The sequence below is a fragment of the Micrasema longulum genome, unplaced genomic scaffold (genome assembly GCF_059751315.1).
Source record: "Micrasema longulum isolate JH-2025_06_02 unplaced genomic scaffold, ASM5975131v1 h1tg000359l, whole genome shotgun sequence".
NCBI lineage: Eukaryota > Metazoa > Arthropoda > Insecta > Trichoptera > Brachycentridae > Micrasema > Micrasema longulum.
In genome coordinates, this window is record NW_028277561.1 from 61820 (window position 1) to 79681 (window position 17862).

At 34.6% G+C, this 17862-nt stretch overlaps 1 protein-coding gene across 5 annotated transcripts in view; it reads left to right on the forward strand.

The window, feature by feature from the left end:
- Positions 1–17862, forward strand: part of LOC148282222 (glutathione synthetase-like) — an 81683-nt gene that overhangs the window by 17025 nt on the left and 46796 nt on the right. For 2 of the 5 annotated variants that reach the window (XM_088225427.1, XM_088225426.1), the window contains exon 4: positions 14642–14811. The exons of 2 other annotated variants lie outside the window; for them this stretch is intronic. In XM_088225427.1, coding sequence (XP_088081553.1) covers positions 14642–14811 — 170 coding nt within the window. The remainder of the gene's footprint in view (positions 1–14641; positions 14812–17862) is intronic. One more of the 5 variants, XM_088225430.1, reaches the window with a different exon arrangement.

The following is a 17862-nucleotide window of genomic DNA, read 5'->3' on the forward strand; positions in this document are numbered from 1 at the left end:
TACTACACGTGGACCCAATAAATCAAGTGGTTTTTTTTCTTACACGGGTGGTAATTTGATATCATTATTTTCGAAGTAAGCCAGGAGAGGACTAAAAGAAATATTGTTTATTTAGTTATTAATTATTTATTTAAAATAATAATCTCTTGATATAAAGTTCGTCGGTACTAAATTAAATTCTCACTTTTTTGAAAAAAGCATATAATTTCATTTGCTTTGATTGTTGCTTCTTTCTTGCAGAATTATAGCATAAACTACATTTTTATTTTATTTTGAATACAAACGTCACACAAATACAATTACTATACTTATTTTCTTATATATTATGTTTCATTATATTTACAGTGGATTTTTTAAATTGGCTTTAGTATTGTTAAGATTTTTCTAATTATTTTGTTTATGTAATAGCTGTAAAATTCTCAAATAAAATAAATAAATAAAATACTAATAATTTTGTTTTAAATATCATACCTTTTTATTTGACTTAAAAACAAAACGAAAACTAACTCGGAAACAATTTCACATGCACAATAGGCTGCTCGCGTACACGGTAATAGAATAAAGCAACGTGTAAAAGTGTGTGTGTGTGCTATTAGAATCGCGGCGCCTACTGTCGCCTGGTGTCGGCCGAACCGGGGAATCTCACGCCAGCACCAACCGGCGTAATTGTAAATCGGCGTAAATCGAACCGGCGCAACGCGACGTTTACCTGTACTTGAATTTGTAAAACAGGACTGAATTTGTCATATTCCGACTTTCTACGCAATTAAAAAAATAATTAAGTAGTGCCAACGGTTCAAAAATACTTAAGTAGACTGTCAGAATAATGTTTGAGATGTATGAATGTGAGGCAAATTATTGACTTTTGTATAAATATAAAGTTAACTATTGTTTGTTTTTAAAAAGAAAAATCTGAATTCAGAACAAATCAATCCTAAGAAATAGATATTAACCTTGTTTTAGAAGAGTGGAAAGAGGGAACTGATAAAAACATGTTCATAATTGCAGTTTTCTTGGACCTCAAAAGAGCCTTTGAAACAATTGACAGAGAAATAATTTTCAATAAACTAAAGAGAATGGGAATAAACGGGACAGCAATACAATGGTTCAAAGAGTATCTGATTGACAGATTCCAAATAACAAAAGTGAATGACGAAGTTTGTGAGCCGCTAAAAATAGCATCGGGAGTACCAAAAGGATCTGTTCTCGGACCAGTTCTATTTATCAAATACACTAATGATATTGTAGAGACATTAACATATTCTTAAATAAGACTCTTTACAGGTGATGCCTTAATATATATATCGGGAGAAAATTATAAAACAATAATAGACTAATTGAATCATGATCTAATAATGAATAAATAAATAAAATAAACAACTAAACAAATGAATGGATATAGGAATCAAAATAATATAAGTTACGCCGTCAATTGTAGTAGAAAATGAAAAACTAAATGAAGTTAGTAAAATTAAATATTTAGGTGTAATAATGGATTCCAAACTTGCATTTCATCAAAATACTAATTTGGTTATGAAAAGATTGCAACAATTTTTTTCAATTTTGGGACGTATTTGAAGATTTGTTGATAAGGATTATATATATATAGTTGGATAATTTATATAGCGCCATTTTTGTGAAAATCACCTCAGGGCGCTGTACAGTTAATAAATATCCCAGTACGTCTTGCAGCTACAGAGCGCATGGACGGTTGGGATTCTAGTTCCTCGTTTTCAATTAAGATCAATCAAAAATTATATTAGATAGGAGCTAGATTACAGGACGTCTTGCAGTTACAGAGCGCACAGACAGTTAGAAATTTAGCCCCCAGATACACATTTTAAAAATTGACAAATAAATTTAGTGTATTAATGATACTTAAAAAAAAAAGATAATATTTATAATAAAAAGTAAGTAAGATTACAACACGTCTTGCAGCTACTAAGCGCATAGACGATTGGAATTCTAGACCCCATTTACAAAATTTAAGCATTTTAAAGTTGATATATGAAAGCTAGATAACCAATCATCGTGCAGCTACAAAGCGCATGAACAAGTGGAATTCCAGCAAAGTTAAAATGATATCAATAAATTTACAAAAAAAAGAGCATAGTAGTAAGTTTGTCAAGTGTTCATGCCAAGAAGTAAGCAATAAAAAACTAAATAAATAAAGCACTGTATCAACTCCATGGTTAACAAAGGGATATAGATGTCCGAAGAGAATCTTTTGTAGACAGTAGGTAGATACCGTCACCATGTGGCCCACTGGCTGCTTGATAATTTCTGGAAACGCACGTGTGTAGACTGGGGGATTATGCCTATTGTTCCAACGACTTGGTGTCTATTTTGGTCCGTTTTATTTCATTGTATGAGACGCAACATTCCTGTTCAATTCACTTCTATAATTTTACAAGGATTCATGTAAAATTATTTATAACACAATTATTGAACCACACATTAACTTCTGTGGCAGCATATTATATTTATCAAATCAAGGAAATTTAAACAAACTAACCATATTACAAAACAAAGCTTTTAGAATCATTTTGAAAAAAACCGATACACAAGTGTAAATTTTATGTCAAATGAATTAAAAGTACTAACGATGATGTTTGTGTATAAAATTATTAATCCAAAAAAAAACACAGATTTTGGAAAAAAATAAAATTAAGCCAACATGAACATGATCACAATACCAGAGAAAATGCAAAAATCAGACTCCTATTTAAAAAAAGGCGATGTCACAAATTATATTTCATATAAGGCAAAAGTGATGGTTTTTGAAAGGGATGAAAATATAACTAAATGTGAGATCAGTGTGGACGGAGGTATTCTAAATCAGGTAGAAGAATTTGTGTACCTAGGAAGTATGTTTACTATAGGAATGAAAAGATCGAGAAAGATATTGAAAGGAGGGCGAGTGGGGAACAGGGTGAACGGTGCACTGAAATCTACTTTGGCAAACAAATGTTTATCGCAGGAGGCTAAACCAGCAGTCCACAACGGAGTTTTAGTGCCAACTCAAATGTATAGGAGCGAAGTGTGGAATTGGAAAAATGATGGTGAAAGTAGGTTAAATGCTGTCGAAATGCGATCCCTTGGGTGAATGCTGTATGATAGGTGCACAAATGTCGCGATCTGTGAAGTGCGTAAGGCTGAGACATGCATTGTCGACAGAATCGAGAAAGGTATGCTGCGTCCGTTTGGACATTTAGAGCGAATGGACAGCGAAATAACGGCTAAAAGGATCTACGATGCGAATGTTGGTGGATGCAGAAAACGAGGAAGACCGAGAAAGACATGGCACGATCGAGTCCATCAAATACTGGAAGATGGACGTGTCAAAAGCAGGAATAATCGGCGTGCGTGCATGAGAAGATGTATGCCAAGATAGAGTGATATGGCGTTCTATCCTCTCTGTGAAACAGCGTGATGGTTTGAAAACATTTATGAAGAAATAAAAAACAAAATTCAAATAGAAGGTTAAGAAATATGTGTTAAATAACTTATAAATTAAATGTATGTACATTGTTTTTATTAGAGCCCGCATAGAAATATGTTTATGCATGGCCTATTTCAAGATTAAAAATATAAAAAAATGATATAATAATTTGACGACGATTGATTACAGAATACGTCTGTTTTCTTGTCAAATCTGTAAATGCTAAATACTTAGTCTCATAAAATATACAATGTTCTACCAAAATGACTTAAATGTGAGAATTCTCATACCTATCATGGGGGTCTGCGTTCATGGCGCACGGAATGAATTCAGAAGTGTTGCGATTAGGGCATCCAGTCGTAAATTTAAGTCTCAAGATTAAGACGAAATATTGAGACTTTAATACTAACGATTATTCGTAAAAAATTAGTGCACTTAGTAAGCAAATCACATCAAGTACATTTCATGAAGCTCTTTATTAAAATGAATATGAAACATTTTTTTCTTCGATGGCCTTTTACTTTTGCCTCCAACTCCGCCTCAGCAGCAATTTTTCAATTCGCAACTTGTAGAAGCTGCGCTGCATCTTTTTTACGTCATCCTCTCACCTCAGTTTAGGACTTCCGATGCTTCTTTTACTTCCTGGGCGTCAATTATGAACGCTATCTTGGGTATGCTTGGGACCAATAGTTTGCAACTTAGAAGGGATGGGTCTACACTGACCCATTTTTTCAGACTGTTAAGGGGTTTCATCGATAATTCGGCCATTTTAGAGAGTATCAATTTTTATGTTCCTGATGACTATCTCCGACAGCGTCAGCACAGACTGTTTTACCTCCCGGTTTCCGGAACCAACCTGCCTCTGCTCATGCCGATTGGAAGAGCAGTCAAGCAGCTGAACATTATCACTTTGGAGATCGACAGCTTTCACATAAGTGAAACTATGTTTAAGAGGCAAATACTCTTGCTATTAGAGAGTATTATACCTTAATAATGTCCAACCATTGCTCAAGGGTTCTTGGTTTGATATAAACTTCCAATTTAACGTCTTTAATCCTTTGTTATTTGTTATGTTACTTTGTGAATAAATAATTTGAATATGTATATATCGAGACGGTATACTTAACTTATGTACTATCTGTATCTCGTACCTCGGTATGTTCTACCGATTAGCCATAACGACATCATATGATCGAAACAAACCAATGAATGACCGCAAAAATTAGTCCGCGTTCCTTACTTCATGAACATTAAAAGAAACTCTCATTTATATTTAAAAAGGCTTCTGTTATAGAAAGTGCCCGCTTCAAAGTGATTATAAACTCCAATAAATCGCAGTTCAAGCAAAAAATGCTCGCTTGAACATGATTTTAATATGACTTTTGACCATTGCCAAAACACTATGCTTAACGATCGTCTGTATTTATCTACTGAGGTAGTACTGAGTGATTACAAGACCGACTCTCGATACGTTCTCTCAGAAAGACAGTAAAACAGATGGAAAAAATAAAAAATATAATAATTAAATTAGTTTTTCAGAGTGTCAACATTTTTACGCCTAGATTCTGTTTTATGTTAATAGGGCAGAATCTAGCCACATTATCTATGCATCTAGGCGTTCGTTTTCAAAACTGACAATTATTTCGGAACTCAATTCGACTTCAAAATTTACTTATTTCGCTTTCATATTTTTAATAGGCCTTTAAGAAAAAAATGCCAGAACGGTAAAAAATGGAAATAATTCGTCATTAAACTGGCAATATTTTTACGCCTAGATGCTCTTTCATGTTAATAGGGCACAATATAGACACATTATCTTTGCATCTAGGCGTTCGTTTTCAAAACTGACAATTATGTCACAATTTAATTCGACTTCAAAATTTACTTATTTCTCTCTCATATTTTTAATAGGCTTTAAGAAAAAAATGCCAACCTCAAAACGGTAAAAAATTTAAATAATTCGTAATTAAAGGAAAAATTTCTCGGTGGAACAAATATGTTCTCTTTTAATGCGTAGATAAATTATCGAGGGGTTCTAGGCCCGTCGGTACAAACCGATGTGCTTACATCAAAACGTGATGGTGGGGGGATCGGTAGTGTATCTTCGTAATCGCTTAAGAGAATTCATCTCCAAAGATACCGTCACGGTGAAGGTATGACGTCCTCAGCTTCCCATCATAATCGCGGCCCTGGTCTCACAATTTCGGTACTAGCATCTTGAGAGTCTTGATATTCAAACGTACCTCGATGCTTTTGTAATTTCAAGAGGCCAAGTCTCGAATGGATGCCCTAGTTGGGATGTTGCGCCGTTGAGTTTCGGTAAAAATTAATCATCGATGAAATTCACAAATAATAGGATCTATTCTAGATCCAGCGTAAGAACAACCTGCGTCCGCGCATCCCCCCTTACTTATTTATTTATTCATTCAAAATTACACTAGTTTAAATATTTATGAACTTATTAAGGCTTTTGTGCGCTAAACCGACTGTCATTTCGTATTTAAGTAAGAAAATCAGTCTAATTAAATGTTATAATGTACATTAAATCTTATTAAATAAGCATCTAAGGACGTGAGTTGCACTTTGTTTTGTAATAAATGGGTGGCATTGTTTTAATGGGCCATTGTTTTCGTCAATATTAGCCAGGCGCTTGACGGAATTAGTTCCGCGGAGTGTAAACTTTTTCCATTTCGGTAGTTTTAAAGCGCGTTCAAATTTGTAATGTGATTAAGTTATTTCTTTACTAACACAAAATAATTTTATCAATATAGATAATTAATAAAATGTTCAGACAGTGATAAACTTCAAGCCTCGGTTGGGGGCCAAAAGTAGTATGGAATATTTTTTTAAATATTTTTTACGTTAAATGTGATCCAAAATGCAACTTTTTAGACCCCTTTCACTTTGATTTCTAAAAAAATAAAAAACCTTATACATCATCAGCCCACTCTAATGTACAAGTATAGACGCCGTAGCCATGGGCACTGCGGGTGAAGAAAACGTAGGGAGGGAAGAGGTATGCGCAGGACGAACCTAATTTCGTACTGTAGCAGGTCGTTCTTACGCTGGATCTAGAATAGAATTGAGACACATCTCAGGATACCAGTAATCATAAAATTTATTCGTTGCTAATTAATAATTGTTTAATTTAAAATTGGAATAAGACAACTTTGTTTTGGACCACTCATTTTTTAATTTTTTAAAAATCTTTTTTACTGACCGACTTTGAAGCTTTACAAGCTCCCTTAACAAAATATGAATGTTTATTTAAATTAGCACCCAAGCTAAAACATTATAGATCATAATATTTATTTTATTAATGGACGGTTTTATGAACATCGTAAGTCAGCTTCATACCATTTTTAACAAATTAATACAGGTAAACGTCGTTTTACGCCGGGGTTTTGTTCCGAGAGACACCGACGTAAAATGAACACAAATATAATGGAAGATTTAAGGTTAGGTTCCGTGTCAAAATTCTAAGAACAATCTAACATGTTTATTTTATACATCTTTATATATATGTATTTCCGCTGTACGTGTGATGTCACCGTACTCCTAAACGGCTGAACCGATTTACGTGCGTTTTTCAGAGAAATATAGATCTTTGCGCTGTGCGTGTTCGTAGATATTAAAATCTTCAATTGAATTTATAAAAAAGAAGTTAGGAGCATAAATGTTTTATCCATCAATCTACCAGGGTTGCATTCGAGGAGAATGCATTTGCAAAAAATTAAAAAAAAATGTTTTTTTGTGTATAAAAAAAAGTTTTTTTGTAATGTTTACAAACAGCATTTTTTTGTGGATCTCAATCAGATTATTTCCTTAAATTCCTTATAATTTCTACCCATTTATTTCTTTTTATTAGATTTTTGGTAACACTAAAATAATATTAAATTCAATACATTTTTAAAAAATCGTATTCCTACATAAGTAAACTCCTTTGTTGGTGAGACGACCGGAGTTTGACGTTTGCAAAAAGAATGCCATATTTGAAAAAGTATTTATTTTATGTTTTGGAATTCAACTTTAAACAAGTACCTAGGTACCTACGAATCAATAAAAAGTATTTTTCCAAGCTAATAGCAGTCAAGCCAACGTTCGGGCAGGACAACGTCTGTCGGGTCTGCTAGTATCCTATATATATTCAAAATAAATTAAAAATGTATTTAATAAATGCAGTTTAAATTCGTTTACATAAATAATGATTTTTTTTGTAATAAACACTAACTCACAAGTTCGTCGGTACTAAATTAAATTCTCACACCTTTTTGAAAAAAGCATCCAATTTCATTCGTTTTGATTGTTGCTTCCTTTCTTGCATAATCATAGCATAAACTACAAACGTTTTAATATCCTTTCAATTTTAATAATAATAAAATAAAAAATAAAATAACACCTTTATATTATTCTTAAAAACAAAAAGAAAACTAACTCGGAAACAATTTCACACACAATAAGCTGCTCGCGAACACGATAATAGAATAAAACAACTTGTAAAAGTTTGTCTGCTATTAGAATCGCGGCGCCTACTGTCGTCTGGTGTCGGCCGAACCGGGGAATCCCACGCCGGCACCAACCAGTGTAATTGTAAATTGGCGTAAATCGAACTAGTGCAAAACGGCGTTCACCCGTACTTTTATTTTGTATACCGGCCCAGTATTATAAATGTTCGTAGCATCCCTTACTGTGCCAAAAATATCCGCTCGTTGCAGCTCTGTGTATTTAATAAACATGCCGAAGATGAGAGGTTTTAAATTTGAAAAATAAAATGTTCATGGACAATTTCTTCAATAATTTATATTTGTAGTCAAAAGCGTAAATATTTTTAATTTTATTGCTAAAATCATGAAAAAAACCATTGGCTGGCGTTCGCAGCAAAAACAGAGAGACTGCCTTTAGCAAAGGCCTGAAAGCAACTGCGCAAAACTGGCGTACTGTAGCAGTGGTACGGGTTACTTTGCTGCTGGCTTGCGTGGCGCGTGAATTCGTTTCTCTCGCTCGAGAATATACCTATAGCATTAAGAGTGAGACGTATAAAATGTTTGAAACAACCGTACCTTCGGTATCCTTACATACCACACACGTCGCATTGGTAAACTTTTCAAAGTATTGGTGATTCATCTCCGATTTGTTACAAAATGCTTTTTTATGTCCAATAAATATTTTTATCTAATACATAAGTTTTTCAAAGACTATTCAAATGAATACTTAAAGTGAATTGCCTTAAATATATGACGAATTAAATTGTTAAGCTTTGCTTATCATATTTTTTTGCCCGATTCTAACATTTTATATATAAAAGCACACACCAAATTTTAAACATATTTAAAAAAATAATTACATGTCATGTTAATAAGCCGCCATTAAAATATGAGATATATTCGGAAAGTATGTTCCGTTTGCCATTACAGCGTTGCGATTTCAGTTTTGCGCAAGCGTGGTACTTACCCTAACTATTAAGACAGAGTTGATGCCATTATGAGTTAGCTGATAGTTGCGTACGCTTCTTGGTGCTTGTTTGAAATGCCTTTTTTTTAAAAAAATAAAAATCATACCGCTTGTGAGATAAGGTCTGTAATCCGTTTTCTTAATGTGAAGAACATTAAACCAGTCCACATTTATCAATAGATCTGTGAGGTGTATGGAGAACATGTGGTGAGTAATTTAATGGTAAGGCGATGGATGAGACAGTTCAATGCAATATTTATTTATTTATTCAGAATACAAGCAAAATAGAAACAAAAAGTAATGCATTTATAAAAATGATATGGCCTGCTATCCAATAACATGTAATTACTTAATAATAATCAAATAAAGCGACGACGGTTTAAACTATATAAAAAATAAATGATTCTAATTTATGTAGTTTATTCAGATAAAAAAATATAGGTATATAATATCACTACCTAATACATTTGTTTATTTAAATTTAATACATATTGGTTACGCCACATTTACTTTGTTGGATTTATTTGCTGCATACTGGGCCCTGGTAAGGAGGTTGTGTTTCTTGCTGTCTCCGGCCCAACATGTTCAATAATATTCAAATGCATATAACAAAAGAACAATTCTTAATTACCGAACTGTCAGTATTCATTTGTCAGATAATCTCACTTTGAAAAGTGAACCGCGATCGTGAATCTGTGACTTTTGTGATTGATAATTCATGTAATCCACATTGTCGTGTAATAAGAATAATCAAGAAACCACGTCAAGTGCCCCTCCTTCATGACCCCAGGATCTGATCTGATCCTGACTGCCGCGAGACAATTCCAAACATTAAGGTGCTAAAACCCCAGTGCAAGGTAGGAATTGCATTCATTGTATTAGGGTTCAGTGGCAAAGCATAAAGATAACACATTCCGCGAACCAGACAATTACGAGCGTTTATCTGCCAACAGGCAAGTGGTGGGATCACATATATTTACATTAACGTTTCCCATTACGTAAAAGAAAAAACAATTCTCGTGTACATAATGGGGAGTGACGTCTTGCAGTAATTTGTTTATTATATGTTTAACTAACAATATTTTTAGTATAACATATAAATTACAAAAAAACGGTGTTTTCAATCAGCGCTACACAAAAAATAATTATAAATATTACTTTTCGCTTCTTTCCTAAATATGTTGTATTCCTGACTGCACTTTTTATTTCCTTCGTTCATTTCATGAAAGAAAAATATTCCTCTGTAATTATAATAATGTTGTGCTGTAGTTGTTTTTAATTTTGGAATGTTACCAGTAAATAAACTAAATATGGACAAAACAAGGAGATAGTGGGAAGGAAATTGATGTGGAGTGGAAAATTGCATTTGATTTGATGACGAGAAATATAGACAAAAAAGACAAAACGTCTATTCTCTGTTATTCTGAATCAAGCCCATTACTTCTCTCTGTACCTAGTTAGTATATGGAGTGTTAAATATATCAAGACTAATAAAATTCTTGTTAAATATTTCACATATACGGGAGATGGTAGAATGTTTCCGATGATTAGTTTTAATGTTAGGAATATATAAAACATCAGACAGTCTAGTTCGTCTGGATGGGAAACGGTAAGCTAGAAGATTATGAAGATGAAGGTTTTGATATCGTGCACGATAACGAGCGAAGTGGGCGTCAATCTTTGATTAGTGATAAACAGATTCGTGCAGTTGAAGAAAAAATTCCACTTTTTCATAAACAATTGAATGTAAAAGTCAGTTCATTATTACAAGAATTTCCAAATAAACCAACCAGCCGCGTGATACCCGACGGAGAAATTCTTTTTCACATATATCATCTTAATCTAAACGGCACGGTAAAATTATTGGGGATTGACATTTATTAGGTATGTTAGTACATATTTAAATTGGATTATGTATATAAATTTTTTAAACTCCATAGTTAATGACTTTAATCAAAATATTAATAAAAACGTCTCGGCTAATACCTATATATTTTTTTTAATCGATTTTATTCGGCATTTCAAACAAGCACCATGAAGCGCGATGCTGGCTTAATAACTGTTCTGTTCATACTAAACTAATACTTAAATAATTAAAAAATACGAATTCTGATAAGTTGTTCCAGAAAGCATTTAAAAATTTCATTATTAATGTATTTTTAAAATATTTATTAGATGTTAACTATTTTTCACAGTGCCTTATTTTACGATAGCAATTCGGCTTATTTTACTAGCCATAAATATTTTTAGCTTTGAAATCAAATTGTTGTAAATAGCCTTAATATGTATGTTTATTTCTACAGATTTTTTAAAGCACCGAGACTTTCAAGTTTTGACCAGCTTAGCCATATTTTGCATGTGATTTTTCAGCGCTTAAAAAGAGTACGATCTAAAATATTATTGTAAATAGCCAATAAAACACGCAGGATCTGATACATGTAATATCTGTGAAGAGCAGACAAACACTAGAACAAAAAAGAGGATCCTTATAACAGGATTTTAATTATTTTTTCATGTATATTGTGATATGTATCACTGACACATATCACAATACATAGCACAATCGTGGGGTAATTACTGTAACTAGGCAACTTCAAAATCAACATAACGGAGTCACCCGATTGCCAAATATCCGGATTTTATCAGGAAATAAAGAATAAAGGAGATGTTTTAATAATCGAGGGGAAGATTGAAGAAGCCAAGAAAAGACAAGGGACGTCTCCCATGCGCTGGTCGCACCAGATAAAAACAGCAACAAGCAAGCTCTATCGTCCCCAATTCCACCTCAATCCCAAGAAAAATTTCCTTTCCAGCAGGGTAGTTTCAGACCAGAATAAATTGCCGATCCTAGTTGTCAATTCCATTTCAGTCAACCAGTTCTTAAACCGTTTTGATGCTTTTTTTAAGGCATGAGAACGCAGAAAAAAAGCAAATTGCAAGCTGTGCCATCTATTCTGCTCTCCCTTAGAGACATTCTGGATATTGGCACTCTCAGAACACACTTTGCTCTATTTCAATCTACTGCAACCTATGGAATTGCTGGCTGGGGGGTTGTGCGGCATCCATTTTAAAGCCTCTCATAATTTCACAGAAATTATTATTGATAATAATGTTCCGGCGCCCCCCAACGTACCCGTCAGAACAGTTGTTCCAATACGTGAAGGTGCTGGATATGAGACAAATGTACCTAAAACAAGCACTTACACAATTCTGGTCGAACAATAAGGAGAGGTCTCAGCAAAACGTCCGTACGAGGTTTTCCCAGAGCATGAATTATGTCATACCCAAAACCTGTACGACTTTGCTCAGAGATATCTCTCATTTATCGCACCAAGAGTGTTCAATATCAGCTCTCAAGCTCTCAAGGACAAAAACTGTTTTCAAGAAAGGAGTTAATTACTGGATTTTCTTTAGTGGAAGGGATTTAAGTGGGAAACTCCTTGATTATTTTCTGAATGCTTGAGTTAACTGTTTACCATATTGATGTGCTATATATATTATTTTTTAAAAATATATTTTTTATGTTTTTAATCCTATATTTGTGGTGATAACTCATGTTTCTGTGTCAACTAATTGCTAGTCCCATCTCAACACAGGACTTTTAGTCCTATAAAGTTGGAACTTATGTCTCAAATAATTTACAATAAACTTACATAAGTTCATACATATGTAAATAAATAAATTATGAATATTCTATCCCCTAGAGCCCTAGAGAGTGGTTAATTTGGGGATATTTATTTTTTCCATGCGACTAATTTTTGCTTCATATACGTATAGTCACACTGGTGATTAAACGTCAAAAAATATGAACACATGAAATCAAACATGATGATTTACATTTAGAACATTATTGCTACCTTAAGCATTACCCAAAACACTTAATTTAGTTGAATTGAATAAACCGTCAGTGATCCCTGAGGGTCGTCCATCCCGTTCCTCATCATGAACATTTGTCCGGCCATCTTTGAAAGCTCTGACCCATATACGTATCATTCCATCACTCATAATGTTTTGTCCGTACACTACACTAAAAAAATATCAACTGCTCTCACGCCTAAAGGCGCTAAAGCACCAAGAAAACGTATACCTGCGCGTGTTTCACAGTCGGCGGGATTTTCTATCGGCGGAGGCATTTTAAATACGCAAATATAAACATGATCGACTGATGCTGCAATGGCGTCTGTGGCTTGTCAACAGATGTAAGTACACAGTGCGCATGCGCGGGACACCGACCGCAGGGCTGCCGCGGCGGAATTTCAAATCGGTTTTCCTAAAAAACTCGCCTCGTGTATTGATAAGTATTCTTGGCACGGGTAACCCCAGTGAGGACACATAATTTTTATTATATGTTACTGTTTGTAATGTGGAAAAAATGATCGAATAAACCATAGAAGAGGATAAAAAGTCGTGATTTTCGTGGGTAACTCACAAATGCTGATTTTGAAGTTACCTAATTGTTGTTATTACCCCGCGAAGTTATATCATAATATTTATTGCTTATTTTTATATATATACGCCCAATGGGCATTTTTAAGGGCATATTTATACATAGAAAATTATTATAAAGGAAACTAGAAAGACACAATGGTATATAGTGGACTTAGTGGGAGTGAAAGCGGGAGTGGGGTGTTTATAATTGAATTTGATTCAGTGGTCGTTTAAAAGAAGACAACTTGTTATCAAAGAAATCAAGACTGGTATGTTTGTTGGCAGACCTAAGAATTCTGGGCATAGGAAAATGAAAACCATAGTTAGTTTTCATGGTTATTTAATTTAATATTTAATTTTATTGAGCTCGGTAGTTCAGGCGCATCAAAGAGTGAGTTGAGAACTTTAATTAGGACTAGAAGGTTGGATTTATTTGACGGCCTTGAAGATAAGAAATATATAAGCTATTTCCTAACTCATTATACGTATATTGGTATTTGGACAAGCCCAACCTCCAGCCTATCTTTCTTAAAAATCGATGTTGAACTGATTCAATATTTTTGATGTGAACATCATAATGTGGAGACCAGATAACAGAAGAATACTTTAGGTGCGGGCGAACTAGGGAACAGAAGAGAGTTTTAAGGGTATTGATGTTTTTGAAGTCAATTGTGCTTCAGTTAATAAATCCAAGGAGTTTTAAAGATTTATTGATAACATGTTCAATATGAATTGTAAAGGAAAGTTAAGTGTCAAGTATAATACCCAAATCTCGTATACTAGACACAGATGATAATATTTCATCGTTCAGTGAGTAGTCTCAGAAAAAATAGAAGAAATCCCATAACCTTGCACTTACTTAAGTTGAGATGTAGATTATTGGATGAGCACCAGGTGCTAAAAGACGGTAAATCAGATTGTAATAGTAAACAATCAGAAGGGTTGTCAATCTATTTGAGAATCTTAGTGTCGTCAGCAAACAGCCAAATTGATGAAGTAAGAAAAACATTTTTTAGGTCATTGATGAACAGATTGAACAGCAAAGGAGCAAGGTGAGCACCCTGTGGTACACCTGAAGATATATTAATGCTGTTTGAGATGGAATTATTAATATAATACTAATATTTAAAATTTAGTGGTGTCTTTGTATCATCTTTACGAAACATTCGCGCATTTCTGATCGCAATATGGATTATGTATTGTTTTCAAATATCCAACGCTTCAAACGTCGGGAGGTCCGGCCATTTGGAACGTAATGCCTCCAAACATTGTATGTCTCTTCCTCTACTCGGGGTCGAGTGACGTGTGTGTTGTGCGCAGAGCGTGTCGCTGGGGATGCTGCGCTCCGACATCATGCTGGAGACGCGGTGTCCTCGCGAGAGCGGCCCTTGCAGACACCACCAACCCTACTGCTGCTGGAAGCAGGTGGAGATCAACTGCATCGCGTCCGGCTTCGGCCACCTCGGGCCCGTCTCTAGGGAATTGCAGAGGTGATTAGCGGGTCCGCTGTAGACTACTGTTCGCATAACCTAGAACCAAACTACTCTACAATTTTGCCCCATTGGCCTTGTTATTACCAAAGTTTGTGAAAAATCATTTTTTTAATTAAAAAATCATATTTATACAGTATCTGTACTTGAGTGGGAACCGGGGCTTTAAGTCTCTACACAAACCTTCATACTAACGATAATTCGTATAAAAAATAGTGCGCGTAGTAAATAAATCACTTCATGGCATACTTTCAATGAATCTCTTAATTAAAATTGTCACCAACCAACTGTCCCTTTATCACCAAATAAAGATCACAGTGGCCCAACTTAAATAACAAATCAGAAAAATCTTATTCAATCAACAACTAGTTGAGGGTGAAGTAGGCTGGCAACCAGCAGCTACCATGCTCCAGAAAGAGCTAAAAGAAAACATGTGTCTCTTTAGCATACATTTGAGAAGTGCCACACTAACCCAGCCTTAGTCTTGTGGCGGACAACAACAGCCGTGAGGTTGACAGGTCCAAACTCCGCTTTAGCCCGCATCGCGCCGTCCGCTGCAACGTCAGCTCGGACAAGACATTAAACGCCGTGCATCGGAAGAAATCATTACATTTCATCTTGGCATTTCGTGTCACCCGACCACCAGCTCCCCGCTAGTGTTCGCTATTGTAAATTCCTTCTGTACGAAATAATATGATGTAACTCGTGTGTAACTGCTTAATAAATAACTTCAATTGTAATCTATCTATCTCATTTCACCTCAAATCAACTCGCGCGCACCCGTCCTACAAATGGTGACCCTGTAGTCTTGGACAACCGCGTGGTAGGGCAACGTTGCGAACTAAAGCGGAGTTCGGACCTGTCAACCTAATGGCTGTTGGTATTGTCCGCCACATTCTAATTGAAAAATGACAGTTTCGACCTGGCGAGTGTGTTTAGTGCTTTGGATTCTTAATTTTACCTTCGCTACCACTGAGATTGTGAAATTCTACCTTCATTTTTATCATCTATATTTATATATATGTATATAATTCTTCTGTACGCGTGATGCCATTGAATGCCTCCTAAACGGTTTAACTGATTAACGTGCAGTTTTTTGCATAATAATGAGCTGTGCGCTGCGCATGTTTTTAGATCTTAAAATCTTCAATCATAGATGTTTATTCATCGACCTACCAGGCTTGCATCCGACGAGAATCCATATACTAAAGAGTTGAGAAGATGTATTTTTTTTGCATGAAAAAGTTTGCATATGAATGTTAACAAACAGCATTCGTTTTTTGGGGATCTCAATCAGACTATTTCCTTAAATTCCTTATGATTTCCACACACTTATTTCTTTTTACAGGATTTTGTCAATACTGAAATAATATCTGACATTCAATACGTTTTTGAAAAACGCAATCCTAAATAATGTGCACCCCTCTTGTTAGAAGAGCACTGTTTGACATTTGCAAAAACAATTCTGTATTTAAAAAATATTTATTTTGTGTTTTGGAATTCAACCATAAAAAAGTACCTAAGTGCTTACTCAAATTAAATATTTGAATATTAATAATTCATCACACGTACAGCAGAATTATATATATGATTGGTGATATTGCACTTTTTAATTATTTTGCTTTGGGCAACAACAAATCACACAGTGACAAAACGGAAAGATTGAAATGTCGAACTCCATGTCAAATGTCACTTAGTATATAGTTTATCGAAAATTCGAATGTCAAAAAAACGTTTGATGAACCAGCCAATGGCAGGCAAGCCAACGTTTGGGTAGGACGTCTCTCAAGTCCGCTAGTTATATTATATAATATACAAGGCATATACAGAAAGTAAGAGTACTCAATTTTTGTATTAGAAAACAATTAATTACTTTACGTTGTTTGTAATGGTCTCCCCTTGAGGCAAAAAATCAATCAAAATTATCCTTTTTCGGTCCCATGATTTTTTTGGCCAAAATTGAGGTTTTGAAATTTTTGGCAGATGGGAAACTAGTGTGCCACCTCTGTGATGACTGTCTTTTTGTCTCAGGGGTGTAATGAGCCACCCATGTTTCATCACCGGTCACAATGGAGCTCAGAAAATCCTCACCTTCCATTCAAATCGCTCCAGGAACTCGCAAGTTGCCTTACCTTATAACAGCGCGCACCTCGCACTTGGCGGGATTTCTTATGCATCTTAGGCATCTTTCACAGAAACGAACACTACAATGCAAGCTTCGGTACTAACGAGGGTCACCGGTGCTCGTTGTGTTCAGGAGACCCTCCCCACTACCAAACAGTGTTGCCAACTTTTGGAGAGAAAAAAATCTCACAGCACGAGAGCCAAACAGTACTCTTCCTTTCCGGATATGCCTCGTAAATAATAAAAATCGTTGTTTGAGATCAACTCATAAGCATTGCTTATAGTTCTCAAAATACTACGCCAAAATGAATACAGATATTGTGGGATATTTATTTTTACATCATAAAGAATGTGGTGGATTATAAACTGGGGTAATATTGTATAAGGTTGTATTATTACAAGTCATTAATGATGTCATAACTTATATTTAAATATTACTTTTAAATTATAAACACTTAGTACACTTCCACTTATTTATTTGACCAATTAGCGCTTTCACTCTCTAACGGGCATCTTCAAACTGGTAAAGTTATACAGTTGTGGCAACACTATAGTCGTCACACGCGACGTCGCGCGCCAGGTCCGAGCGACGGACACGAGGAGAAGCGTTTTGGTTGTGTTCGGTGACACACGTTCTTTAGACAAAAACTTGAATTAATTTTAATTGTTGCGATTTCATACTTTTTCTTAACTGCTCTATTTTACGTTTTACAAATTAGATTCCTCGAGTTATTTTTAAGTATTTCCATTCTCTATTATATTAAGTTTAGTTAAGTTTATATATTGTTTCTTTTGTATTAATTTATTTATTTATTTATTAACGGACATTGTCCATGTATACAATTTATAAGGTTTAAATATTACAATAAAAGAGTAGTTTAAAACATTTAAAGAAAAAAGAAAGAAGCATTGACAAACATAAGGGAC